We start from the raw sequence: 26,479 nt of genomic DNA on the forward strand, positions 1-26,479 counted from the left end.
TTCATGAGGAGTGTTTAGAAGGGCCTAGAATGTTAGGTTCTTGGGATGTTTTTGTCTGGTTTGAGCATCAGCAAGTGACTCTATCCAAAGTCAAAGACAAAACACACAAAAGAGAATGATAAACTTCTAAGGATTTCCCAAGAAATAAGGAAAGGCAGCATATAGTGCCTACCTGGTCCATGGCAGGCACTCTGCTTAGCGGCTTCTCCAAGGATTCAGAGAAAGCAGCACAGATAAAACGGTATCGGGCCTTGGAGAGTGAAAAGAATAGTCAGACAGAGCAGGCAGCCCCCAGGCGGGGACCCAGTAAGCAAATGTCCGGAGAGAAGACCTCACGGGGTGGAAAGGCAGCGAGTTGCCCAGTTTACCTAGGATATGCTGGGTTGAATAATGTCCCCCAAATTCAGACCCACCTGGAACCTCGGAATATGATCTTATTTGGAAATCAGGTCTTTGCAGATGTAATTAGTCAAGACGAGGTCGTTCTGGATTAGGGCGGGCCCTGATCCAATGGCTGGTGTCCTTATAAGAAGAGAAAACAGAGCCCCCCACACATGGATGGGGGGAGCCACATGATGATGGAGACAGAGATCGGGGTGATGTATCTTTCCGGTCGAGGAAAGGCAAGGAAGGATTGCCGGCTGCCACCAGCAGCTGAAAGGCAAGGAAGAGTCTTCCGCTGGATGCTGAGAGGGATCGTGGCCTTGCTGACACCTTGATTTCAGATTCTGGCCTCCAGAGCTGTGAGGGAGGCCCTTCTGCGGTTTTAAGCCTTGCAGCTGGTGACTTGTTACCGCAGCTGTAGGAGACCGATGCATCCTGACATGACCCTGCGTGCTAAGGACTGGGGCTTCGCTGGTGGACAGAATGTGAGGGCTGACAGTTTCCGAGCCAGGAGCCTGGGGCAGAGGGGAGGAGTAGACCTAGGAGTAGGTTTTTAGGGGCATCCTTTAAGAGACGGCTTTGCTTTCCTTTGTATCTTCCTTTTCGTTCTTTTTTTTTTTATTATTTTTTCTTTTTTTTTTTAAGATTTTATTTATTTATTCGACAGAGAGAGAGACAGCCAGCGAGAGAGGGAACACAAGCAGGGGGAGTGGGAGAGGAAGAAGCAGGCTCATAGCGGAAGAGCCTGATGTGGGGCTCGATCCCAGAACGCCGGGATCACGCCCTGAGCCGAAGGCAGACGCTCAACCGCTGTGCCACCCAGGCGCCCCTACCTTTTTGTTCTTTTACATTGTTCCAACTCGTGTTGGGAGTCCTATGCCATAGGAGTCAGGAGCTTCCGGTCAGCCACACCCAGCTATCCATCCCTGCTCAGCCATTTACCATCTGTGATATGTCAGGACATCATTCCTGGCCTCAGTCTCCTTAGCTGTAAAGTGGGGTTAATAATATCTCCCTCGATTAGCAGAACTCCTGGCACACAGGAAGCCCCTGATGATGATGTTCAGTTATTTACACCTGACCTTCTCCTTTCATTTTTTTCTTCATGAAATTATCCTTATTGGTTTTTCAGTGTAAAAACCATTATAGGCTTCTTGTTAAAAAAAAAAAAAGATATAAGTATACAAGATTAGCTTATTATTTCCAGTTATCAAAGTGATTCCTTATTACTTTTAGAAAATTTATAAATAAAAAACAAGATGAAAAAAACTATAATCATGCCATCTGGACATGATCATTATTGTAATTTGGGGGCCATTTTCTACTTCAATAATATATTTATATAGATACAAAGTATCTATAAATATATCTTATATATAAAACCATATTGTTATAGTTCACATAATTCTACATCCTGCGTTCTTCATCTCAGATAACAGTGTGAGCATTGTCTTTGTTCTTTAAAAACTTCTATAAAATGTTTTATAATGTTTAATGGCATTGTATCATATTAATGGGCCACAATGTATTAAAATATTCTCCTGTTGGGGTACTTGGGTAGCTCAGTCAGTTGAGCATCTGCCCCTTGGTTTTAGCTCAGGTCATGATATCAGGGTCCTGGGATCGAGACCTGCATTGGGCTCTGTGCTCAGGAGGGAGTCTGTGTCTCCTTCTCCCTCCTCCCCTCCCCCTGCACATGCACTCTCTCTCTCTCTAATAAATGAATAAAATCTTTAAAATATTCTCCTGTTGTTAGAAATTCAGTAGTAGCCTTGAGTTGAATATTGGTGTTTTTTTTAACTTTATTGAAGTATAATTTATGTATATTAAATTGTATATATTTGAAGTGTACAATTGCTGAGTTTTCACACACACACACACACACACACACACACACACACACACGGTAAAGCCAACACCGCAATCAAGTTAACAAGCATCTCCATCACCCCCAAATTTTCCTTGTGTCCCTTTGTAATCTATCCCTTCCTCCAGCCCCCGCCCCCAAAATGAGTCTTCTGCTTTCTGTCGCTATAGATTAGTTTGCATTTCCTAGAATTGTATATAAATGGAATCATGCAGTATATACTCTTTTTTTTGTCTGCGTGATGATTTAGTGATGTGTCCACATTGTTGTGGAATGAATCGGTAGTCCATTCATTTCCATTGCTGAGTCCTATCCCTTTGTAGGTATAAACCACAATTTGTTTATTCATTCACCTGCTTCTCCACTCACCTTCTGGGTTGTTCTCTGTTCTTAGCTACTACAAGTCAAGCTGCTATGAACACTTACACGGAAGTCTTGCGTGTAGACGTAGGTTTTACATCTCTTGGTAAATACCTGGGAACGGAATGGCCAGGTCATCTGGTGGGTGGTGTTTAACTTTAAGAAACTGCCAGACAGTTTTCCAAAGTGGTTGTTCCGTGTTGCTCTCCCACCAGCCACGTGTGTGGGAGTTCCGGGTGCTTCAAGTCCTCATCAGCACTTGGTATGGTCGTGGTCAGTCTTTTTAATTCTAACAGGTGTGTGGGAGTAGCTCACTGTGGTTTTAATTTCCATCTCCCTGATTACTAATGATGCTGAATATCTTTCATAGACCCTTTTGAGTCTAGCCTTTTTCCACTCAATACATTTGAGGTTCATCCATGCTGTTACGTGTATCATGGTTTGTTTCTTTTTCTTGCTGGGCAGTATCCGTTGTGGGGACGTACCACTGCTTGTGTATCCAGTAACCCATACAAAGACCGATCTGCTGATTCTTGGCTTTGCCATTATGAGTAAAACTGCTGTAAGCATGCACACACACTCTTCGATGAGCATTGTTCATTTCCCTTGGCTAAGTACCCAGCAGTGGGATTGCTGAGTCATGTGGTAAGTGTATGTTTCCAAGGTGGCTTTTGCGTGTGCAATCCTGTCAGCCATGTCCATCCTGCCGGCCATCTATACTTTTGGTTCTCATTTGTGTTTCAGTCTTTCTCGTGGGTATGTGGTGGGTCACATTGCTTCCTTATATCTTGTTATGCTTTCTATTTACATTTCTCCAATGACCAACCATGTCACGGGGAACCTGGCTGGCTCAGCTGGGAAAGCATGGACCTCTTGATCTTCGAGTCACGAGTCTCAGCCCCGCGTTGGGTATACAGATGACTTAAATAAATAAAACTTTAAAAAAATGACCAAAGATGTCCAGCACCTTTTCATTTGGTTTTTTGCGCCCCCCCCCCTTTTTGGTGAAGTGTCTTTTCAAATCTTTTGCCTATTTTTAAATTGTGTATGTTTTCTCATTACTGACTTCAAATCTCTTTATACATTCTGGATACGGATCCTTTATCAGAGATGTGTTTTGCAAGTATCTTTTCTCAGTCTATGATGTATCTTTTTATTTTCTTAGCAGTGTCTTTCAAAGAACAGAAATTTTTCATTTTAATAAAGGCTTATTTATTAGTTTTTTTTCTTTTATGGATCATGACTTGGTATCATATCTAAACAATCTATGTCTAACTCTACCATTGAGTTTTAGGAGCTCCTTGTACATTTTCTGGGTACATCTTTTATTGGGCATATGTGTTCTTAATATTTTCTCCCAGGCTGTGGCTTGCATTTCTATTTTCTTTAATGGTGAATTCTTGAAGAAAAGAGTTTTTAATTTTCCAGTTTGTTAGTATTTCTTTAATGGCTTATGCTTTTTGTGTTCTAAGAAGCCTTGGCCTAATCCGAGGTAGCTAAGTCTTCTTTTATGGACTCTTCCGGAAGTTTTATAATTTTAGGTATCACATCTGGGGCTGGGACCTGTTTTGAGTTAATTTTTGTATCTGACATGAAGAAAGGGGGAATGTTAATAGTTTTTCATACAGATATCCAGTTGATCTAACACCGTTTGTGGCAGAGCTGTCCTTTCTCCATGGAATTGCATCTTTGTCAAGAATCAATTGATCCTATTTGTCAATTTCTGGACTCTCTGTTCTGTACCATTGCTCTAAAAGTCTGTGCTTTCACCAGTGCCAGACTGCCTTGATTACTGTAGATTTATGATCAGCCTCAAAATCAGATAAGTACTTCAACTTTCTTCTATTTTTGTCATTACTTTGGTTATTCTAAGTCTTTTGCATTTCCATATGAATTTTAGAGTCAGCTTCTCAATTTCTACCCCTCCCCCATGATCCTATTGGAATATTGATTGGGATTGTGTTGAATCGATAGATTGTTTGGTAAGATTACCATCTTAACAATATTGACAGTCTCAATCCATGGACATGGTATATCTTTCCATTTATTTACATTTCCTTGAATTTCCCTCAGCAAGGTTTTGTGTTTTTCAGTAGAGAGGTATCAAATGTCATTGGTTAGACTTATTCCTAAGTATTTTATGTAGGGTTTTTTTGGAGGGGGTGCTACAAATTGTATTTTTTGTTCACTATATTTGCCCATTGTCTGTTGCTCATTTTTAAGAATACAATTAATTTGTCTACATTAACCTTTTATCCTGCAATCTTGCTAAATTCCCTTCTTAGTTCTGTTAGTTGTTTTGTAAATTTCATGGGATTTTTCATAAAGAACTGTATTGTCTGCACACAGGAACAATTCTACTTCCACTTTTCCGATCATTATACGTTTAGTTTCTTTTCTTGCCTTACGCAGAGGCTAGAGCCTCCAGTGTGGTACTGAATAGAAATGATGAAAACAGCCATGCTAACTTTATCCTGATCATGGGGGAAACAATTCAGTCTCTAGTCATCGAGTATGACATTAACTGTAGAATGTTTCCAGGGGACTTTTATCAGCTTGAGGAGGTTCCCTTGTGTGCCTACATGGCTGATGATTTTCATCATGAATAAGTGTTAGATTTTTGTCAAATGATTTTTCTGTATTTATTCATATATGTATTTTTTGTGGGCATCTCTGGTTGTTTTCTTAGGATCAATAGCTACAAATAAAGGTAAAGGGTCAAAATGTATAAATATTTTCAAGCCTTCTGTATCTTATTTGTAAATTGCCAGAAAGAGAAATTGACCCGAATGCAGGGCCTCCCCACCCCTGGCTGTGCAAGAGTGTCTGTTTTCCCAAACCCTTACCTACACTACATTCTGTCGTTTTTGGTTGTTGCCAATTTCATGGACCTCGACCTCCCCCCAAATAGTATCTTCTTTTATTTGCATTTATCTCATTACTCTGGACATGAAATTTTTTTTTAAAGATTTTTTATTTATTCGACAGAGATAGAGACAGCCAGCGAGAGAGGGAACACAAGCAGGGGGAGTGGGAGAGGGAGAAGCAGGCTCATAGCGGAGGAGCCTGATGTGGGGCTTGATCCCATAACGCCGGGATCACGCCCTGAACCGAAGGCAGACGCTCAACCGCTGTGCCACCCAGGCGCCCCTGGACATGAAATTTTTATTAGTTATTTGTATTTATGCTTTAGTGAATTGTTTTTTCTTGTCCTTTTGCCACTTTTCTGTTGGACATTCTTTTGTTTTGGTTTGGTTTATGTACATTTTTACCTATTAAAGCAATTACTCCTTGCACGCGTGTGTGTGCGCGCTCGCCCTCCCTCCCTCTCTCTCTCTCTCTCTCTCTCTCTCTCTCTATATATATATATATATATATATATATCCTTTGGTTTCTCATTTTGTTTTGTTTTGTTTGGCTTGTTCTGTTTTAACAGATGTTATTTTTTAGAGCAGTTTTAGGTTCATACAAAAATTGAAAGGAAGGTAGGGAGAGCTCCCATATACCCCTCGCTCTGACACATATGTATCCTCCCTCGTTATCAGCATCCCCACCCCAGAGGGTACATTTGTTACAGCTGATGAACCTACATCAACAAATTATTATCACCCCAAGTCCACAGTTTACATTAGAGCTCACTCTTGGTGTACATCCAGCGGGTTTTAACAAATGTCGAGTGACCTATATCTAACATTACAGCATCATACAGAGTTCAGTTGACCCCTGAACAACGTGGGGGTTAGCGGTGCCAAGCCCCACACACTCAAATATCCACATACAACTTTTAACTCTCCAAAAACTTAACTACTAACAGCCACCTGCTGATCGGAAGCCTTACCCATATCACAAAAAGTCAGTTAACACATATTTTGTATGTTATATGTATTATATACTGTAAGCTAGAGAAAAGAAAATGTTATTAAGAAAATCATAAGGAAGAGGGGCGCCTGGGTGGCTCAGTCGTTAAGCGTCTGCCTTTGGCTCGGGGCGTGATCCCGGCGTTCTGGGATCGAGCCCCACGTCAGGCTCCTCTGCTGGGAGCCTGCTTCTTCCTCTCCCACTCCCCCTGCTTGTGTTCCCTCTCTTTCTGGCTGTCTCTCTCTGTCAAATAAATAAATAAAATCTTTAAAAAAAAAAAAAAGAAAAAAGAAAATCATAAGGAAGAGAAAATATAGTACTGGACTGAATTTATGAGGAAAAAAATCCGCATGAAGTAGACCCATGCAATTCAAACCTGTGTTGTTCAAGGGTTATCTGTAGTTTCACTGCCCTAAAAATCCTCCGTGCTTTGCCTGTTCATCCTTCTCCTGCCCCCAACCCCTGACAACCACGGAGCCTTTAACTGTGTCCGTAGTGCTGCCTTTTCATAAATGTCGTGTAGTTGGAATCACAGTCTGTAGCATTTCCAGACTGGCTTCTTTCACTTAGCCATGTGCATTCAAGGTTCCTCCTTGTCTTTTCATAGCTTGATAGCTCTTTTTTTTTTCAGTGCTGAATAATAGTCCCCTGTCTGGATGTCCTGAAGTTTGTTTATTCATTCACCTACCGAAGGACATCGTGCTTGCTTCCAAGTTTTAGAAATTACGAGGGGCCCTCGAAGGGTGGCATTATTTCCAGCCCCCTCCCCCAGCCTCCCCACCACCACGTCACACGCACACAGCACCACCCTCCCAAACCTGCACGCCCTTGCCAACACGCTGCTGTGGCCTGCTCACCCCGTGGGGTGGGCCCGGCTTGCCAGAAAACAGAGCCAGGACGGAGGGTCTCACGACTCCCCCCTCCACTGCTGTGGCCGGGAACGCAGGTTCCCTGAGGGGAAGGAGCCAGTTTCAAACCAGGGAGGAGCCCCAGAGACAGGGTCTGCCACACACCTTCCAGGGGCAGCTTGCCTCCAGGCAGAAGGCTGCTGACACCCGTTCACAACTCCCGAGAGGGAAATTATTTGCATTAATTCATTGATTGATCAATTAATTCAAGACACTATGCTGGGGACCTACCATGGGGGTTCCATCGACTTACGGTTTCAGCCGACTCAAAAGGCTCAGGATGAAGAAAAATAAGGGCAAACTTAGAAGCTTGGATATTTTAAAAATGTTAAAATCTGGCCCAAGTGTCTCTTCGACCTCGAGAACCACAACAATTTTGGAGGTTTTCTCCTCCCCGCTCAAGCTTTCTCTGAAAAGAGATCCTTCCTCTATAGGCCAGGTATCTGGGGTCGTGGAACAAATGACTCCAAAACTTAGCAACTTAGAAACAAGCCCTCGTCTGCTCCCAGTTCTGGTGTGGTGGGGCTGAGTCAGGCGCCCTAGTGGGCGCTCGGCGGCTGTAGCAGGTGCAGGAGGTGGGGGAGGGGCTGGAATGGCCTCTGTCCACCAGATCTGGGGGCTGCGCTGCCCGTTGGCGGTGTTTCTCTTCTCTCGCGCGGTGCCTCTTCACCTGTGCCTGGGCTTCCTTACTTGGCCGGAGAACGGCCCAGCAGCGCGCGGAGAGACACCTGCTGCCAGGCGTCCTGAGGCCAGGTCTGGACCCGCCTACGTCACTCACGCCACATCCCATTGGCCGAAGCCACTGGTGGGCGGGCCGGACTCGGGAGGCGCGCGGGGGGGGGGGGGGGGGAGGGAGGGGCGGGGAGGCGTGGGGGGACACGCACACAGCCCTCCGTGGGAGCTGCTGCGGAGAATCCGCGGCCCGGTTTTATCTCCAAACACCTGATGCGCACAGGTTTCTAGGTGGAGAAGGAACTCGCCGTGTTCAGCCGTGACCGTGCTGGCTTTGCTCTTTTTCCTTTCTCTTTCGGCATTTTGGTGAGATCCTCAGAAAACAACAAAAACTAGGAGATGCTACATTCCTTGGAGTTTAGCGTCTTTCTGGCTCTATGACACATTTTTAACTTGCAGTATTTCGGGAAAGACTGCCTAAATAAACCATCAGTTTCATTTTCATGCACCACACATAATAATTTTATGAACAACCCAAATCACACACGGCACATTTGAATACTCTTAAAACCAAACTGTTCTCCGTGTGTAAACAGATAAAAAATAAAAACTGTGCTGATTTCAATTTTCCCCAGATCTTGTTTCCTTACTGTTCTTTTTCCCCCGGCTTCAAAGTTCACAGACATTTTTCACCTTCATCCCAGCCTCAAGGATTAAATGATCGTGTGTCCTTTGCCAGGCCGGTGCTGGGAGCTGGCAGTGAAGAAAGGCACCCAGACACGATCGTTCCCTCGTGGCAACGGATCTTGATGGGGAAACAGATGTCACGCTAGGTGACCAAGGTGGCCATACGGTCATGTGCTATCACAGGCCCTACGCCATGGAGACTCAAGGCTTCCATCAACTTTGTTCTAGTTAGAACCCGTGGAACCCCCGTGGTAGGTCCCCAGCATAGTGTCTTGAATTAATTGATCAATCAATGAATTAATGCAAATAATTTCCCTCTCGGGAGTTGTGAACGGGTGTCAGCAGCCTTCTGCCTGGAGGCAAGCTGCCCCTGGAAGGTGTGTGGCAGACCCTGTCTCTGGGGCTCCTCCCTGGTTTGAAACTGGCTCCTTCCCCTCAGGGAACCTGCGTTCCCGGCCACAGCAGTGGAGGGGGGAGTCGTGAGACCCTCCGTCCTGGCTCTGTTTTCTGGCAAGCCGGGCCCACCCCACGGGGTGAGCAGGCCACAGCAGCGTGTTGGCAAGGGCGTGCAGGTTTGGGAGGGTGGTGCTGTGTGCGTGTGACGTGGTGGTGGGGAGGCTGGGGGAGGGGGCTGGAAATAATGCCACCCCTGGAGGGCTCCCCCTCCAGCTGGGTTTGGAGGGGAGCCCGGGATGGGCCGGCTGGCCTGGGAAGCATGCGGAGCCCAGGATCTCCCAGCCGCTGGGGCCTCATTGTTCAATAAGGAGATTATGAGACGCTGCACAAGTGGCGTGGTGGGGGGCTGTCTTCAGGCCACGACTCGCCTTGTTTTGCACACAATGACTGTGCAGTGCGGCCCGGTCAGGGTCCACTCTGGAAGGCGGCGACTGCCTCAGCCTTTTTGGGTCTGCGTTTACAGCATAGCCACAGTGGACCTGCTCATGGGCCTCCCTTCCCATCCAGCTACCTGTTTTCACCTGAGTCTGTCCCGTTGGAAAGCCCAGGGGCCCCCACGGAAACGGCAGGACCAGGCTCAGCCCACTTCCTGAGACAGGGAGGGAAGAAAAGCATGCTACACACCAGGACCGTGGTTCTAGAAGCAGCAAAGGTTCTAAAGAGCCAGTCTTTCTCTTTGAGGAAGTTCCAAATGACGAGGGATTGTGCTCGAACCACCCAGAGTGGCTTTGTGGAGAGACCTGGTGCCTTTTGCAGGAAAAGCTGCCTTGGGATTAACCGCCTCCGACACTTCCATGCTCTGGGCTCAAACAGGGAGACGGGACAAGGCGATCGCTGTGGCATCTCTGTCGGATGCTGGGGCGGGGGCCTGGAACTGATGCGTGCCTTTACTCTGGTGGCATTTCAGTGGCCATTTGCTAGATCTTGCTGTTAAATCTCTAGAGATGGCACTTAACCATGGGGGTTAACCTGTGGTGTGGCCGAACCCACGTAAGAAAACATTTTGCAACTGGGGTTTTAAACAAATTTGTGAACTTTGAAAAAAAAAAAAAGCCAGAATAGGGCACCTGGGAGGCTCCATCGGTGAAGCATCTGCCTTCGGCTCAGGTCATGATCTTGGGGTCCTGGGATCGAGTCCCACATCAGGCTCCCTGCTCAGTGGGGAGTCTGCTTCTTCCTCTGCCTCTGTGCCTGCCCACACGTGTCTCTCTCTCTCTCTCTCTCTCAAATAAAATCTTTTAAAAAATAAATAAATAAGTAAAACAGAATGAGTGGGGCTGTGTTGCTGGACTTGGAACTTAGAGACAATAAAATATGCTGGTGAGGACCTGGGCCGCAGAGCTCGGGTTCACCTCCCAGCTGCACCACCTGCTAGCTGTGTGACCTTGGGCAAGCTACTTAACCTCTCTGGGCCTCAGTTCCTTTTCTGTACAAGGGGGGTAATGACACAACTCATTTTGAAGGATTATTGTGAGGATTCTATGCCATAAATGCTCGTGAGGAGTGGTTAATACGGGGCCAGGCCTCCACTGAGTGTTTAATAGATGTTCGTTATTCGTATTTTGAGTATCAATAACCCTCATGCTTTCTTACTAAACCGTAAACAGAACCAGTGTTTTTTCAGGAAAATAGGAACTTAACGGGGCTTAACTGGAAGCCCCACACTGGCTAAAGAGGTCACGAAACAGCTTCTCGTAGAGCGCTCTGAGGACCGGGGTCCCAGCGCCCATTGATCCTGTGCAAGGCCCGGGCATTATCCTCCCTTTGCACCTGAGGACACAAACGCTCAAAGGGGCTTGGTGACCTGCCCAGGGGCACACGGTGAGGGCTTGCCAGGGTGACCTCGTCTGTCATTAGGGCAGCTTACTGCCTCGGTTGACATGGGACGCCCTTTGACTGTGAACATGCTTTCCCTTCCACACGAAAACGGGGTTGGGCATGACTGTGATGGGACTCATTCACGCTTTCGCTCACGGGTGTCTGTGGAGAGCCCGCCACCCGCACGGCGTCTCCAGCCCCGTCTGTGTGTGTGTTCGCGCCTGGGCCCATGTGGAAATGTCTCCCCCACACCCTCCCTGCCCTGTCCCCATGGCCGCACGGACAGGGAACCGTGTGGCCATCACACCACCTGCCCCACCAGCTCCCCCTCCAGCGCCGACGCCCACCTGCGCTTCCCCGACGGCACCAGCCTCCTGCAGACCCCACGCTGGGACGAGCCACAGAGGGCCTGTGCCCTGGAGCAGATCTGCGGCGTCTTCCGCGTGGACCTGGGGCAGATGCGTTCCCTCCGCCTCTTCTTCAGGTGAGAGCCTCTCCGGGGCGCTTCCCGGAAGGTGGCTGGTGGTGCCGCTGTGCCGGCGGGCGGGGCTTCGTGTCCAGGGCCACTGCAGGCTGTCCCAAATGTTTGCTCCCTGACATCACTAAGCTGGGGGGCAGTGGTACCCCCCCACGATGGCTGCCCCCAGGAAGCGGGTCGGGGCAGCTACCAGACTCTTCTGTCTGCCCTCAGGGCGATGGTGGCCTGCTGTGGCTTGAAACTCTGGCTTGGAGAGACAGCCAGACGGGGGCGGCACAGAGACCCCCAGAGAGGCCTGTGTGTGCGGGATGGAGCCCTGGCTTTCCGGAGGGAGGCTCCCCTTTCTCTTCACCATCCCTATTAGTGTCCTGTCTCGTGGCTGCCTCAGATCTCTCCTGAAAAGCACAGAAGCCCAGCCACAGAACAGCCCCAGCCGGAGACCTGTGCTCGAAGCAGGCGTGTCCCTATAGGGTCCCAGACCCAAGCCACATTCTAGCCATTTATGGAAGGCCGGGTGGGGTTGGGCTGATGGTCCTGTTGGATGTGCAGTGAGTTTCCGTGGAGGAGTCTCCCGGAGTGAGAGGAGGAATCCATCCGAGAGACTGATGGAGGAAGCTCTCTCAGTGCCCGCCCCCCGCCCCCTGGGGTCAAAATCGGATTCCCCCAACGCCATCCACCCCTGGACCTCCCAGAGAGGAGGGAGCATACGGGGTGGGGACACAAGGCCTCTCAGGCAGCCCTGCAGGGAGCCAGGACAGTCCTCCTTCCCGGCCTCTCCACGAGAGGGCTATTTTGCCTTCTTCAGCCAAGGGGGTAGTGGGTTCTGTGTGGGTGTAATGCTGTCCCCCTGCGGCCAGCAGCCAAACTCCAGGGGCCTTCCTGTTTCCTGCCTCTGAGGTCAGCGATAGGGGCCTCTGATTATACTTGGAAATAAAAGCTGGTGTTTCCATATTCATCGCTCCGTTCCCTTCCCCCTGCCGCGGCTGCCCAGCGACGAGGCCTGCACCAGCGGCCAGCTGGTCATCGCCAGCCGGGAGAGCCAGTACAAGGTTTTCCACTTCCATCACGGTGGCCTGGACAAGCTGTCCGACGTGTTTCAGCGGTGGAAATACTGCGCTGAGACGCACCTCAAGGACCAGGTAGCAGGGCAGGGGGGGTGGGGGGCGAGCGGTGTCGAGAGACCCCACCCCAGGAGTCCCCCAGCTGCCAGACCCGCCCCCTGCCCTTCCCGCCCACAGGGGGTCAAGGGCTCCCCCCCCCCCAGCCGCACAAAGGCCTCAGGGGTGTGACCCTCGGTGGCCCCTGGCGGTCGTGGTCGCTGGGTGGCTGGTAGAGCAGCAAATTTGGATCTGAAGCCTGCCCAGGTCTTCTTGTAAAGTCAGTGCTCTGCACTTGAAAAATCATGTTTTGACAAGGCTTCCTGCCATATTTTGCTCGATCTACATACAAATGTAATAAGAGCTCTTTAATTATCTGTTCAAGATACTGTATGTGCTTATTAGAAAGGGGCTGACTTTAAGATCCCCTTCCTTCCCACAGAGCCTCCTGCTGGCTCCCCTTATTACAGTAGTGTGGCTTGCTTTTCCCCCTACGTTGAGCAACCTTTGATTTTTGAATTAAATGTCAGCTGCGGTTTTGCCCTGGATTCGTGACTGCCCGTGGAGACAACCTGACAGGCGGGCTCCCTGCTCGGGGAACAGCGGTCCCTTTGTTTGTGGCCAATCACATGTAATTTATTGCAGGCCCTCCCGGCAGAGGGAAGTTGGGCCGTATGAGGCATTAATTCCGTTTTTTGCGGCCGGCCGGGGGTCGTGGGGAGAGTGGGGGCAGCAGCGGGGGGGGGGGCGTCGGTTGGTCCTTGGGTCGGTGGGAGTGGCCGGGGGAGCCCAGCGACCCGGGGAAACTGATGTGAAGATGAAGGTATTTTCATTTTAATTGCGTCCAGTTATATTTGCCATCTAGGGGTTTGTATGAGGGGAGATTGGGTCCCCCTCCTTTCGGGGGTGGGGAGGAGAGGAGCTTTTTTGTCCTGGGGAGAGCCGGCTGGCTTCGGTGGCCCGCCCGTGAGGTTCTTATCTCCCGGAGTTTCTCCGGGCCAGCAGGTCGCCGATGAGAAAACCTGCATGCAGTTCTCCATCCGACGCCCCAAACTGCCCTCCTCCGAGACGCACCCCGAGGAGAGCATGTACAAGAGGCTGGATGTGGCGGCCTGGCTGCGCCACCTGAACGAGCTGGGCCAGGTGGAGGAGGGGTACAAACTGCGCAAGGTAAGCCGGGGGCACCCAGGGCCACCTCCTGGGGGGCCGCACCCTTGTGCGGGAGGCTCTGTGTGGACGGGCAGATAAAGCAATCAAAGACTCTGCGTTGAAAAGGAAACCTCCTGAGCGGGTTTGGGGGACCCGGCATCGGCCTGCATACAAGAGCTCGTGGTGAAATGCAGCGCTTCCAAAACCGGGATTAGGCCATGACGTGAGAACGACACACCAGGGTGGGCATTGACATTGAAATGAGCCTGGCTGTGTCCTGTATGGGAATGGAGGGCCGCCACTTTCCCTCCAAACATGTGCAAATCACAGCGACCTGAATCAAGGCATCAGTTGTCACCGAGCCGCAGCAAAGCCCCCAAAACACAAATCTCCGGGAACTGGGGGGGATTGGGGGTGCTTTGAGCCGCCCTGTGTTGGCCCCTCCCCAACTTTTGCCGCTTCCTGCAGGCCATTTTCTTCGGAGGCATTGATGTGTCAATCCGGGGGGAGGTCTGGCCCTTCCTGCTGCGGTATTACAGCCTCGAGTCCACGTCGCAGGAGAGGGAGGCACTGCGGGCGCAGAAGCGCCGGGAATACGCCGAGATCCAGCAGAAGAGGTAAGGGCCGCCGGGGAGGTCGGCCAGAGAGGCAATTGCAGCGCAATCCCGCACTGATCATATGTTCCGTGACCCAGACTTTCTTTGGAAAATGGGTCCCAGGCTCGGAGCGATAGGCTTGGATAAGTGCCGTCATTATCCCCAGCGCTCGGCCTGGGGCGGCGGAGCTCCTTAGCTCCGTGTCAGGGTTTGAGAGCTCGTCCTCAACAGACTGCACTAGGCCCCGATCTCCCGCCGTGATGGCTGGGCTGGCGGGGGGGGGGGGGGGGGGGGGGAGGTGGCCAAGAGGCCCCCTGGAGCCAAGGGCTGAGGTCTCTCCGGGCCTGGCTGGCCCAGGCCACGGCCAGCTCCGCTCTCCAACACTGGATAACCCGCTCCCCCCCAGTCAGTGGGGAGCTGGAGGGTTTGCCGGTGATAGCAGCCCAGCCCCCATCAGGAGCAAGGGTGGGGAGGGGTGGGGAGGGGCGGGCCCTGCCTGGAGCGTGTGTGCTGCTCACTGAGCCCCGGCGGGGCGGCGCTCTGCTCTGCGCCAGGCTCTCCATGACCCCTGAGGAGCACAGAGCGTTCTGGCGCGACGTGCAGTTCACCGTGGACAAAGACGTGGTTCGGACCGATCGGAGCAACCAGTTCTTCCGAGGCGAAGACAATCCGAACGTGGAGAGCATGAGGTACCCACCTTCCCCAGCCAGCGGGGTTCTCCCCAGGGGAGGAGAGCCCTGCTCCCCCATCCCACCTCCTCACCTGCCACGCGGGGTCACCTGACCGCTTGGGCCTCCGCCAGCGTCTGGGAAGGAAAGGAACAGCAGCAGGGGTGGGGTGTGTCTTCCAGGTTCATACAGTCAACACCGCAGAAGCAGAGGCTCAGAGCTAGTTTAGGCAACACCAGTCAATGTCTTGTGGCGGGTCCCTCCCCGGGGTACCAGCAAAGCCTCCCATCCCCTGGGCCTCCACCAAGCCTGGCTTGCTCGGCTCACACGGCCCTGGATGAGGCTCCCACTGAGCCTCCCAACAGGTGGTCCTCAGGCCCATAAAACCACACAGAGCCCGAGGCTGGCACCCCTGACATTCTGCTGCCTGGCGAAGGATTGCAGAAATTAGCAGCCCGTAAAAATGTCCCTGCCAGCCCACCCTTTGTCACGGGCGGGCAGCCGCCATTAAGAAAATCAGACCCACATTCGTCTTTCCCCTGCTCTGGAGGTCTGGCCTGGCGAGGGGCTACTGTAGGCCACTGCATTTCCCCAGACCCTGAGGACAGGCCCCAGAGCTGCCTTCCTTGCCCCGAGACGGAGGCGAAGGGGGACATCCCGGCAGCCTGGGGTCTCCAGCCTGGAGGGTGGGCCGCGTCGAGGCCGGCTCTCGCTGACTCCCTGCTCTCCGGCCCGGGTCACCAGGAGAATCCTGCTGAACTACGCCGTGCACAACCCCGCCATCGGCTACTTCCAGGGCATGTCGGACCTTGTGGCGCCCATCCTGGCCGAGGTCCGGGATGAGTCCGACACCTTCTGGTGCTTCGTGGGTTTGATGCAGAACACGCTGTTCGTCAGCTCTCCTCGGGACGAGGACATGGAGAAGCAGCTGGTGAGGCTGGGGACATGGGCTCCGGTGTGCCGCAGGAGAGCACGCCGCCCCCCGCCGGTGCTGCCTGAGGTCTCGGGGCCGCCTGGGGCATGGCTGCTGTGGTCAACAGGCGGAAAAAGCCAAGGGTGGGCATTGCCAATGGGGACTGGAGGCTTAGCCCCACTCCCTGGGAGGAGCACCTGCGATCCCTCTGTCCCAGGATGCCTGCTGCCAGCCCCACCCCATGCCCCCTGCAGGCTGGGCTGTGCAGGGAGGCTCCTCCGCGGGTGTGGCGTTGCAGCCCAGGCTCCCTGGTGGAGCAGTGAGCAAGGGGAGGCCTGTCACACCTGGCCCTGTGCTTTCTAAGGTGGGTCCTCAGGTACATCTGGGCTGCTCCCTGCAGGGGTCCGACACAGGATGCAGGAATGGGAGGGGCTCCTGGGGCCCCTGGGGAGCTGCCACGCCCCACCCCTGGCCGCCAGCCTCCCCTGCAGTGCCCAGCCAGCTCGCCCCTTCCTCATGGCCTCCCCTCACCGGCACAGACCAGCAGCTCTGAATGTTGGGCTGGGGGGTGGGGGGACAGGCAGAGCTGGTAAGGGGGGGCCCGGAGCCCTCACTCGGCAGTCTAGGCAGCACCTGTGTGTTCCAGACACCTGCCGAGTGCCAGGTGGAGGGCACTGGGCTGTGGTCTTGGCTGTCTAGTCCCAGAGAGAACCCCGCCGGGAAGCTAACAGGGATAGGAAGTCAGGCCGGTAGATCAGGCGGACTTGGCCAAGCACAGGTTCAGGCAGTGATCCTGTGCGGCCTGGGCTTTGGGGACCGGCCATGTCAGGAGCGATGAGGAAGGAGCGGAGCAGAGCCAGAGCCTGACTTGTGAATGGGGGCCGAGCGCAGCAGGAAGGGATCTGAGGACCAGGGAGCCAGGATCTGGGAGGTGTGGCTTGGAAGGCCAGAGCACGTCAGCATGGGGTAAGGGAGGGCTAAGCCACATGCGTGGTCTTGACCCTGTGGTGGGCCACACGGTGCAGAAACTGGCCAGTCGGAAAGCATCCTCAGAATCAGCCCCTCCACGGGCTGGTGCCGCCCCAGCGGCTGTGTCCAGTGGGATTGATGGGCTGCTTGGGGTGGGTGGGCTGTGATTCACGGAGCCCTGCCCCAGGTCCCCCCACAGACAACCCACCCCTGGCTGCCCCCTCTCTGCATCGGCCCTGTGATGTCAGGCTCTCCTGGCACATGGGGAGAGAATTATGGGGTCTGACGCGATTGGCCCCCAACAGCTGATGCGGGACGTGGCCCCGTGACACACTAGCTGCAGGAGATGGGCATTCTCAGGGCTCTGAAGGCAGCAGCCCAAGCTGAGCACTGCCACAAGGAGCCTCGATCTCGTCCCCCAGCCACGTCACCGAGTGGTGACCTTACGTGCCGGAAATGAGCTCCCTGAGGTTCAGAAATGCCCCCTCCCTGCTCTGAGTCAGCTCTGGGAGATGCTGGATCTTAGCGATGGGAAGGTGGTTGGGCTGGGGGTAATCTGCTCGCCCTCCTGGGACGAGGGAGCCGCAGGAACAGCGCTGTGTGGTGGCTAAGGCCCGGGAGCCTCCCCGTCCACAGCAGGGCAGACTCCAGAACCGTCTGGAATTTGGATACACTAGCCCACACAGGTGTGCATCCGATTCCAGCAGCAGGACAACGGGAGCGGGTGCGGGCACGCAGTCCACGGAGGCCCGGCGCTCGGCATGTGTGCTTCCGGGGCAGACGCGCCCCAGGCAGGGCCACCGTGGGAGCGGGCGTCCTGGGCGGAGCCTGGGCGCTCAGTGGTCCTGGCCTCACCCCCAGCTGTACCTGCGGGAGCTGCTGCGGCTGACGCACCTGCGCTTCTACCAGCACCTGGTGTCGCTGGGCGAGGACGGCCTGCAGATGCTCTTCTGCCACCGCTGGCTCCTGCTGTGCTTCAAGCGCGAGTTCCCCGAGGCCGAGGCGCTGCGGATCTGGGAGGCCTGCTGGGCCCACTACCAGGTGAGCCAGGGGAGGCGCAGTCCCCCGCGTTCTGCGAGGAGGGCGGGGCGGGCCTGCGTCAACGTGCACCGGCCCTGGGGTCCCCTCCTCTGCAACCCCAGCCCCCATAACCCATGCATCAGCAGCGCCCCAGGCCGTGGCCTCGTGGTCTCCCTTGTCCCTCGTCCCTCGTCCCTTGTCCCTCATCCCTTATCCCTCGGGCCTGGCTTCAGACCTGCAGCTCCCCCTCCTGAGAAACTGAACCAGATGCGAATTGCCCGCTGAGGGTGCTTATTACTACGTCCTGGGCCGAGCTCCCTGCTGCCACATCCAATCAGTGTGAAAGACATCGCCCCTGCAGCCCAGGCCTCTGGCCCTCCCTCCCCGCCCACTTGCTCGCTCACTCGGGACTGCTCAGGGAAAGAGCCTGAGACCCTGCGTCCCCGTCAGCCCCTCTGGAGAGCCCAGGACCCAACGTCCCTCCCCAGATTTCCACTGCAAAGCCCGCGAGAGCGTGCGGCCCTGTCACATGGCCTTAACACCCAAATTAGCAACAAGCTGGCCGTGTTAAAGGATGGGCAAGTCTCTTTGGATTCATCAGCCTTTTAAAAAAAATAGTATTGATGCCGCCGGAAGGTGGCCAGGATCCTTACCTTTCTGCAAGAGCGGGCTCTGCTCTCGCCGTGAGCCGGCGGCTTCCATCAGACAGGCCCCGCGTGTAGCCGGGAAGCCGGCCTGCGGACGCACCCTTGCCGCCGTTGCTGGAGGACGTCTCTGAGGGCAGCGAGTCCCAGGAAGCCGCGCCGGTGCCCCAGGCCGTGTCCGTACCCGCCCGCCCGCACCCCTGGCCCAGGTCTGGCTGTGCTGCTCTGCCTGGACTAGTGGGCTTGGCCTGTGCATTCGGGGCGAGTTCTGCGTTCTTTGAGGGAAGCACGGCCTGGATGGTCCAAAACGCTGTATTTTTTGCGTCACATCTGCTTTGCACGGGTTTCGTCGTGTGTTTCTCCAGCAGCAGATTTGCCGCCCTCGTGACATCACGTTTAGGCTACCGTTAGAAGCGAACTCTGAGCGTCCCCCAGCCGCCGGAGCCCCTTGGCATGGCGATTTCACCCCTGTGCTCTGTCTACATCCCAAGTGTAACGAGATCTAGGGGACACTGTGGAGAGGCCCATCTGGACGTCTCCGGCACCGGCCGTTTTGCGTGAAGTTCACTAATCAAGTTTATGTCTTTCAGATCCTGCACCGAATTTGGCCCCGTTGGCCCCGCCCCTTGATGACTTTAGTGGCACAGGGGTGGGGAGGGGTGGGGAGGTGGTCTGATGATGGGAGTGGGAGTGGGCTACTTCCTCAGGAGTGAGCACCATGGGGGGGGTGTCTCTTTTGAAGTGACCCCTGAGAAAGAAAGGTCTAAGGCCTATTCTGTTTACGACTAGTGTGTCTGTGCGAGCTGGCCTGCCCCGGGCCTGTCCCGTGAATGGAATTTGTCTTGTCCCGCTGCCCAGCCCCGTGTGGGACGTGCCTCACCCCTTCCTCCCCACGTTCCTCTCTGAGAGGAGCTGCACACCCCCGTTCCCGGAATCCTGCTGTCTCCCACCAAAGCAAGAACAAATCCATCCCGGATTAGTTCAAAGGAAGGGGCCAGGCAGCCCGGGGCCCCACAGGCTGGGGGACGGTCTGTCTGCAGCGGGCAGGGCGCGGGGCATTTGCTGACTCTAACCTCGGCCGGAATTGTGGGCTCCGCCCGGCCGGCCTAGCTGTTCCGTCCGGCTGGCCGGTCGACCCTGGGAGACTAAACACGGGCTTCCTGGTGCTCCTTACTCTTCCTCTGCCCTGGGGAGCCAGTGAGAGCTGGAGGCAGGGCACCCTCCTAGCATCCGGGCAGGAGAGCACACAGGATGCGGCCCAGCCAAGCGCCAGCCCACCGAGCGCCGGCGTCCTGCTGCGGCCTGGCGTTGCTGGGCAGTGGTGTGAGGTGGTCTCCAAGGAGGGCAGCAAGGTCCTCAGTGGAGGCCTTGCGGAGACAGGGAAAGACAGCAGGATCATTGTACCACTCCGTGGGGGCCGTCGGGAAGCTGTCTTGCTCCTCTAGGATCTTCTCCATTTCTCAGCAACAGACCTAGGGGTCATCTCTGGGGCAAGAGCTGGGATGTTCAGCCTGGAGGGAGGAAGACACTGAGCAGAGGGTGGCTGCCAGAACATTCTTCCTCCCGGGCATGGTCCACAGCCCACTGTAGTATGTTCCGACCCAGCTTCTGTGCACGCCTTTACGAGCTCTTCTCAGCACCTTTATGAATAGACTTCACCATGAGCGTGGGCCAGCCTTCGAGGAAGCTTGTTCTTTGCCCCCTGTGACGGAGCGCACCCAGGGGGCTCCCCAGCTACAGCCCGTGGGTAGCGCGAGCTCCGTCCCCTTTGCGTGTCACAGCGGCCTTTGGGTGTAGGTACCCACCTCCGCCCGTGTACCGGTGGGGAGACAGGCCGAAGAGGGGTGCGGCTTGCCCAGCACCACAGGAGCCCAGACAGCCTCACCCCACAGCTCTGCACTCGGCCTCCACCTGGGGCCTGATCTGAACCCCGCTCTCCTGCCCCTCAGACGGATTACTTCCACCTTTTCATTTGCGTGGCCATCGTGGCCATCTACGGGGATGACGTCATTGAGCAGCAGCTGGCCACCGACCAGATGCTTCTGCACTTTGGAAACCTGGCCTTGCACATGAACGGGGAGCTGGTTCTCAGGAAGGTGAGGATCTGCCCCTCCCCCACAGGGCCCCACCCACACGCCCAGCGCGGGGGCGGCGCTTGAACGCAGGCGCGTCCCGGTGTGCCCCTGAGGGCGCTCCCTGCGGAGGGCACAGCTAGTCCACCATCAGGCCCGGACACCTGAGCCTCCTCCGCTGCGTGGAATGAACAAATTATCCCGCTGGATAGACAGGCCCCCCCCACCTTGGGGCACCTCACTCGAAGCCCAGAGCCAGGCAAATTGAGAAGGCAGCTTTGGGGGAGGGCAGCCACATCTCAGCCAAGGCCGGTGGAAGGAAGGCGGACCACTCCCCATTTCCCGACTCCTGCCGGTGATGCCCCATGTGAATGCTCTGTAGTGGTCTTCAGGGGCTGTAAGGAGCGACGCAGGGACCAGGGGTCGCGTGGGTAGGAAGCGGGCCCAGCACCGCACCCACCCCCCGCACCTGTGCTCTCTCCAGCGCCCCCACTGCACCCACTCCGTGCTCTCTTCGCAGGCCCGGAGCTTGCTGCACCAGTTCCGGCTTCTGCCCCGCATTCCCTGCAGCCTGCATGACCTGTGCAAGCTGTGTGGGACCGGCATGTGGGACAGTGGATACATGCCCGCCGTGGAATGCACGGGCCACCACCCGGGCTCGGAGAGCTGCCCCTACGGGGGCATGGTGGAAACGCCTTCGCCCAAGCCCCCCAGAGAAGTCAAGAAGGGCCCAAAGATGCCTCGGGAAGGCTTCGGTTTCCGCAGATAGGTGGGGCTCCCTGCGCTGGACGAAGGTGGAAGGGATCTCAGGAGAGGTCCTGGTCCCGTGGGAGGGGGTGGGGATGGGCATGGAGGGGACGGGGCATGGTAGAAATGTAAGGGAAAAGACTGGGGGCAACAGGAAGGGAAGCTTTTCAAATTGACATAAGCAGAGCCTCAGAGAGACTGAAGTAAGACCCGCCAGCTGCCCAGAGAAAAGTCACCTCCCAAAACAGCGGGGCCAGAATGCACGGCCCTTCCGCCTGGAGAGGCTGGCTGGCGGGCTTCTCGGGTTGCCTGCCTTGGGTGGGTGTCGACGTGCCTCAGGGACTCCTCCAGCTCCTGCAGCGGTGGGCGGCGCTGCCAGGCAGTAGGAAGGAGAAGGCTTGCTCGCCCCACAGCACAGGGAATGCAGAAACAGAAGGGGGTCCCGCCAGGCCTGGGACATCTCTGCAAGCGGCCGCATCTCCTCCTCAGGCCCATTTTCTGAGCGGCCAGTCTCCACTTCGCTCAGATTCAAAGCGAATATGAAGATGTCTGCAAGAAAAAATGAAACCCCCGGTGATTTCGGGATAGACACGTGTGGGAGCAGTCTGAGGGTCTGAGAAGCTGGGGGCACTTCAGTGCCTGCTTACACATTTTATATTCCCGGTGTGTGAAGGAACCTGCCTGCCGCCGAGCCTGAGCCGTGGGCTGCTGGGGCTTGTTGGACCCCTCTCCTGTAGCTGGGGGGCGGGGAGGGTTCCTACATGAGGACCTCTGACGTTAAGGTCACCCTCAGCCAACACAACAGCCAGTCCGGGGGCCGTGTGGATGGGGTTGGGTGTGTGCCGGCCCAGTCTCCACTGTCTGAGGGAAGTGGGAGAGCATTAGCTGAGCACCCGAGACAGAGGCGTCCAAGGGGCCTGGAAGGACCCCCACTTCCCTGCAGGGCCTGCACCGTGTGACCGTGGGCCTGCTCAGGTGGCCGGGCGCAGCAGCGACACCGTAATGTAGGACACAGCTCCCACCTCCAGAAGATTTCTATCGGTTGCTCCCTCTGGGATTCCGCGACAGAGGAGGGCGTGGGAGCTCCCAACCAGCTGGGAGGCATCCAGCCGCCTGCACAGAAAGCCACGTCTTGAGCTGGTGGGATCACGGAGGCGTGAATCCTTCCCCGAATCCCCCTGCACACCCGTGAGGTGCTGAGGTCCCCGTGGAGACGCAGCCTCGACACAGGCTTCTTCCTGCTCCCCACTCTTCTCCCTGGACAGAGAGACACGCTGCTCACCACTGTAAAAAGACATTGATCGGCAGAAGAGAGGAAGTTACCAGCATCTCCGAGTTCCCAGAGCCTTCAGGGGAGAGGCCCCTGGAGCCCCCTCAGCCCCCAGATCCTGGGTGCTGGCTGCTTCTGCCCAGCAGAGCAGTCCAGGCTGGGTGGGGGTGGACTTCTCACCCGCTCTGCCCCTGGCAGAAGGTGATTGCCTTTCTGTGCTGGCCCCCAGGCCGCTGCAGAAAAGGCGCTGCCCTGATCCTGCTGTGGAAACCACCGCCTGTGAGCAGGGTTATCGGCCACTGCTGCAGCAGTGCTGCGTAACGAGGAGCCCCCAGACCCACGTCCACCCCGTCCAGGGTCAGCGGTTTAGACTGGGCACTTCTGGTCTTGTCTGGGTGTGTTCCCATGTCTGGCTCAGCTGACAGTCACACCCCGAAGGGGCTGCTCACGAGCGTAGAGATCGGATCGGGGCTGTCTCTTGCATCCCGCTGCAAGCTAACCTCGGTCAAGGCAAAGGCGCCGGAGCAGAAATTCACAGGTGCCTTCCCAAGCCTCGGGGCAGGCCACACCTGCTGTCATCCCATTGCTGAAGCTCGTCCCATGGCCGGACTCAGCATCCGGGGCTGGGGGAGTGGACCCCTCCCTTTAGCAAGAGGGGCTGCACGGTGACAGCAGGGGGCTGGGAATTCAGAGGGTAAGACACTGGGCCGTGGGTACGTCTTCCACGCCCTCCAAGAAGTTTTGGTCCAAAGAGCCCTGTTGGGGAGCTCTCCTGTCGGGCGCAAGACTTCCCCTGGAAAGGCGGGAGATGCCCAAGGGGAAGGAGGTTGTCTGCTCCTCAGCTCATCCAGTCTGGGAGGCAGCAACCATGCATTTTACTGAGATTCCTCGTGCCTTTGGGCTGCTCGGGGGGCGGGGGGGGTCCAGGGATCCCTTCACTTTGGAGGGTCCTGGGTACAAAGCATTCATGCTGAATTTCCCGGCTCCCACAGCTCCCCAAGACCCCCATGCCAAGTGCCACCCCACCCTCCCTGCTCCCGCCTCACACCCCTGCACTGAGCCAGGCCCCCGGGAGATCTACGCCTCTCAGAGCAGCCAGAATCTTAGAAGCCGAAGACCTGGATGTGTGAGCTCTTTGAGGAAAGGCTGCTCTGGAGGGCTGGGGAAGGCCCGCCTTGCAGGGCTCCCTTAATCTGGGTGCAATTAGAGGAAACCAGCCAAAAACCCTGCGGCCCCAGGATTATTCCCAGCCAGCAAAAGGCATTAAGGTGATAATTCCGTCATTAGACTTCTAGCCTTCCCACCTCCCAAACGTGCAAATATGGGATAATCAGCCCAGCACAGCCAGCCTTGGTGATTCTGCTTATTTAACCCATTTTTTTAAATGACACTTCATGTTATTGGCCGGTGTGCGTGTGCGCGCATACTTAATTTCCCCACCGCTAATGTCTGCGCTGACGGTCCAGGATGTCGTCGGGGCCCCTGGGAAGAGAGGGAGGCTTTGATACGCTCCTGCTGGCGTAGACAGGGCAGCATGGCAGGGGCTCGCCAGCCCAGGGAGGGTTCACGCTCCCAGGGAAGAAGGGATGGCAGGAGGATGCTGGGCCCCGCGAGGGTGGGGGACGCACAGGCTGGGGTCGTGGGGCCTGGTTAGGTGCAGAGGAGAACTGTGTGCTGTTCCGGAAGGCTCCACTCGAGTCCCAGCCAGGAGGACTTGGAACCCACAAGTTGTGGGAATTGGTGTCCCTGAGCCCATCCGGGGGGAGGAATGGATGGGGTGGGGAGGGGCCCCAGCCCACCTCTGCAGGCGAGGAGGGTCTGCAGTGCAGAAGGGGAGGCCTGGTTCCACTGGCCACCTCCGTCTGCGGGCCATCAGTAGGCTTGTTGTCCTGATCAGCTGCGTGTTAGGCAGGGCAGCGGTTTTCAAATCCGGGACCTCAAGCACGTGTCCTTTGAGTTTTTCCAGAAGAGCCCAGCCTGAAGCCCCATCCGGGGAGGACAGCCGGACAGGATGAAGCTTCTGGTCCTAAGACGGAGGCTTCTCCCAGGCTAGGTGGCAGTGCTGGCAGAGTCAGCCACGCTGATCCTTGACCGGTGGACGTACAGAAATGGGGCAAAGACTGGGGGCCGTCGTGGTGGGGGTGGTGCTCTGTGACTTCCCCTTCAGTTTTTGTGAGGTCCCTCCGAGCTCTTGTGGCCGTTCCTTGTTTGGTAGACAGCACTGGGAGCATGGCAGTCCTCAGGATGAGGGGAATCTGCTCACGGCAGTGCCCCTCAGAAGGCTCGGTCCTCCATCTGAACTCCCCTCCCCTGCAGGGGGGCTGGCAGGTGTCAGGGACACCAGGGTTCACCCGGCAAAGAGTAGGAAGGCTCTTCCAGTTTGTCTGCCCAGCAAAGGCCCCAGGTGGCTGCCCTGCATGAGAGGAAGGAAGAGGCGTTCCCCCAGGAAGACCCACACACGTACAGGGATGTGCTGGGCCAGAGGAGGTGGCCCAAGGCCAAGGGAAGGACTCCCCAGAGACTCTAGGGAACCAGACAGCCCAGGGTCCCATTAGGCCTGGATTCTGAAGCCACACAGCAAGGCTGTCCCTTGGAGCAAGACATTCTCTCTCTGGATATTCCTGGCCCAAAGGGAACAGCCCCAAAACTAAACAGCTCATGTCCTCCCAAGTTGTGAAGGCTGAGGTCAGGGCTCCCCCTGGGGGGTGAGCAGTGTTGAGCCTCAGCTTCCCCATCTGTAGAATGAGAAGGATGACGCCCACCCACCCCCCCCCACACTCAGGGAAGACACCACCGACCTTGGCCTTCAGCAGCCTTGCTGGAGAGCGGCCACGTGTCCCCGACTCCAGAGCTCTCCCCGCTTTGGGAGTCAGCAAACCCACTCCCTCTCACGCCCACCTTGCTGCGCGTACCCGGCCGACGGGACACCTCTGTGCCTCTTCTGTAACATTCACCCCGTGCCACCCCACTCCTGCCACCAAGAAAAGCCAACCATGAAGCATAACCTCAGCGACCCTGCAAGGTGTTCGTGTGCGTGGCTGTGCAAGGCTCTTCAGCGGGAATGTGGTCCGTGCGCGCAAGCTCTCACCCCCTCCGCTGTGCAAACCACGCGAGCGGGACTCTGGCCTCCTGGGTCAGTGATGTTGGACCCAGGGAGGGGCCTCGCTGGGCCTGCAGGGAGAGGGCAGGGTGCACACAGCCTGCAGGCATCTGGCCCTTTAATTACACCGCATTGAATTTCTAGGTGGGAAGAGAACCTTTCAGATTCAGAGAGAGCTCAACCTCAGGGCCGTCTTCTCTCCGGCTCCTCTGCTTAGAGAGGCCAGGGCTCTGCGGTTGAAGGAGCATTTTAACGGAACGTCCACCATTATCAACAGATGACTGTTGTCCATGGCAAGCAACTCTTGCTCTGTGTTTTCTTTTGTTTTGTTTTGTGAATACAATCACCTGTCAGTCAGGCCCTGCCCCCCTGCCCAGGACTGGTCACCACGACCCCAACAGTGCTTCCGGTTCTCATGGATTCCCCTAAAAGGAAATAAAATCACGTTGACAACAAATGGATGCTGCTGGGCGCCTCCGGAAGGTCTGGTGGGTTTGTGAGGCCAGCACGGGGCAGGTTCCGGGGCTGGGCACAGAGGGCCCCCCACAGCAGAGCGAGGAAGGCCCGTGGATGCTTCTCGGGGTTTCTGTGATGGGGGGGCAAATGGCCAGGGGTGCAGAGGGGCAGGCCAGGGCCCGCAGGGCTGGGAGCAAGGGCGGCTCCTGCCTGTGCCTTGGAGAGGTCGGTGGGAGAGTTAGTGAAAGGCTGGGGAAGGCCTGTGAACCCCCAGCAAATGGGGGCCCCGA

The 26,479-nt window shown here is 55.5% G+C and overlaps 1 protein-coding gene across 2 annotated transcripts in view; it reads left to right on the forward strand.

Annotated features, from left to right (window-relative positions):
• TBC1D16 (TBC1 domain family member 16) overlaps positions 1–26,190 on the forward strand; it is a 74,768-nt gene extending 48,578 nt beyond the window's left edge. Inside the window, exons 4-12 of one of the 2 annotated variants that reach the window (XM_045814223.2) lie at positions 11,333–11,494; positions 12,480–12,627; positions 13,588–13,755; positions 14,203–14,351; positions 14,885–15,019; positions 15,743–15,929; positions 17,742–17,921; positions 20,494–20,640; positions 21,137–26,190. In XM_045814223.2, coding sequence (XP_045670179.1) covers positions 11,333–11,494; positions 12,480–12,627; positions 13,588–13,755; positions 14,203–14,351; positions 14,885–15,019; positions 15,743–15,929; positions 17,742–17,921; positions 20,494–20,640; positions 21,137–21,385 — 1,525 coding nt within the window. In that variant the 3' untranslated portion in view covers positions 21,386–26,190. The remainder of the gene's footprint in view (positions 1–11,332; positions 11,495–12,479; positions 12,628–13,587; positions 13,756–14,202; positions 14,352–14,884; positions 15,020–15,742; positions 15,930–17,741; positions 17,922–20,493; positions 20,641–21,136) is intronic. The other variant, XM_045814224.2, reaches the window with a different exon arrangement.
• The last annotated feature ends 289 nt before the right edge of the window (positions 26,191–26,479 follow it).

This window comes from Ursus americanus, chromosome 23 (assembly GCF_024610735.1).
Source record: "Ursus americanus isolate L20-20 chromosome 23, mUrsAme1.1.p, whole genome shotgun sequence".
In the NCBI taxonomy this organism is placed as follows: Eukaryota; Metazoa; Chordata; class Mammalia; order Carnivora; family Ursidae; genus Ursus; species Ursus americanus.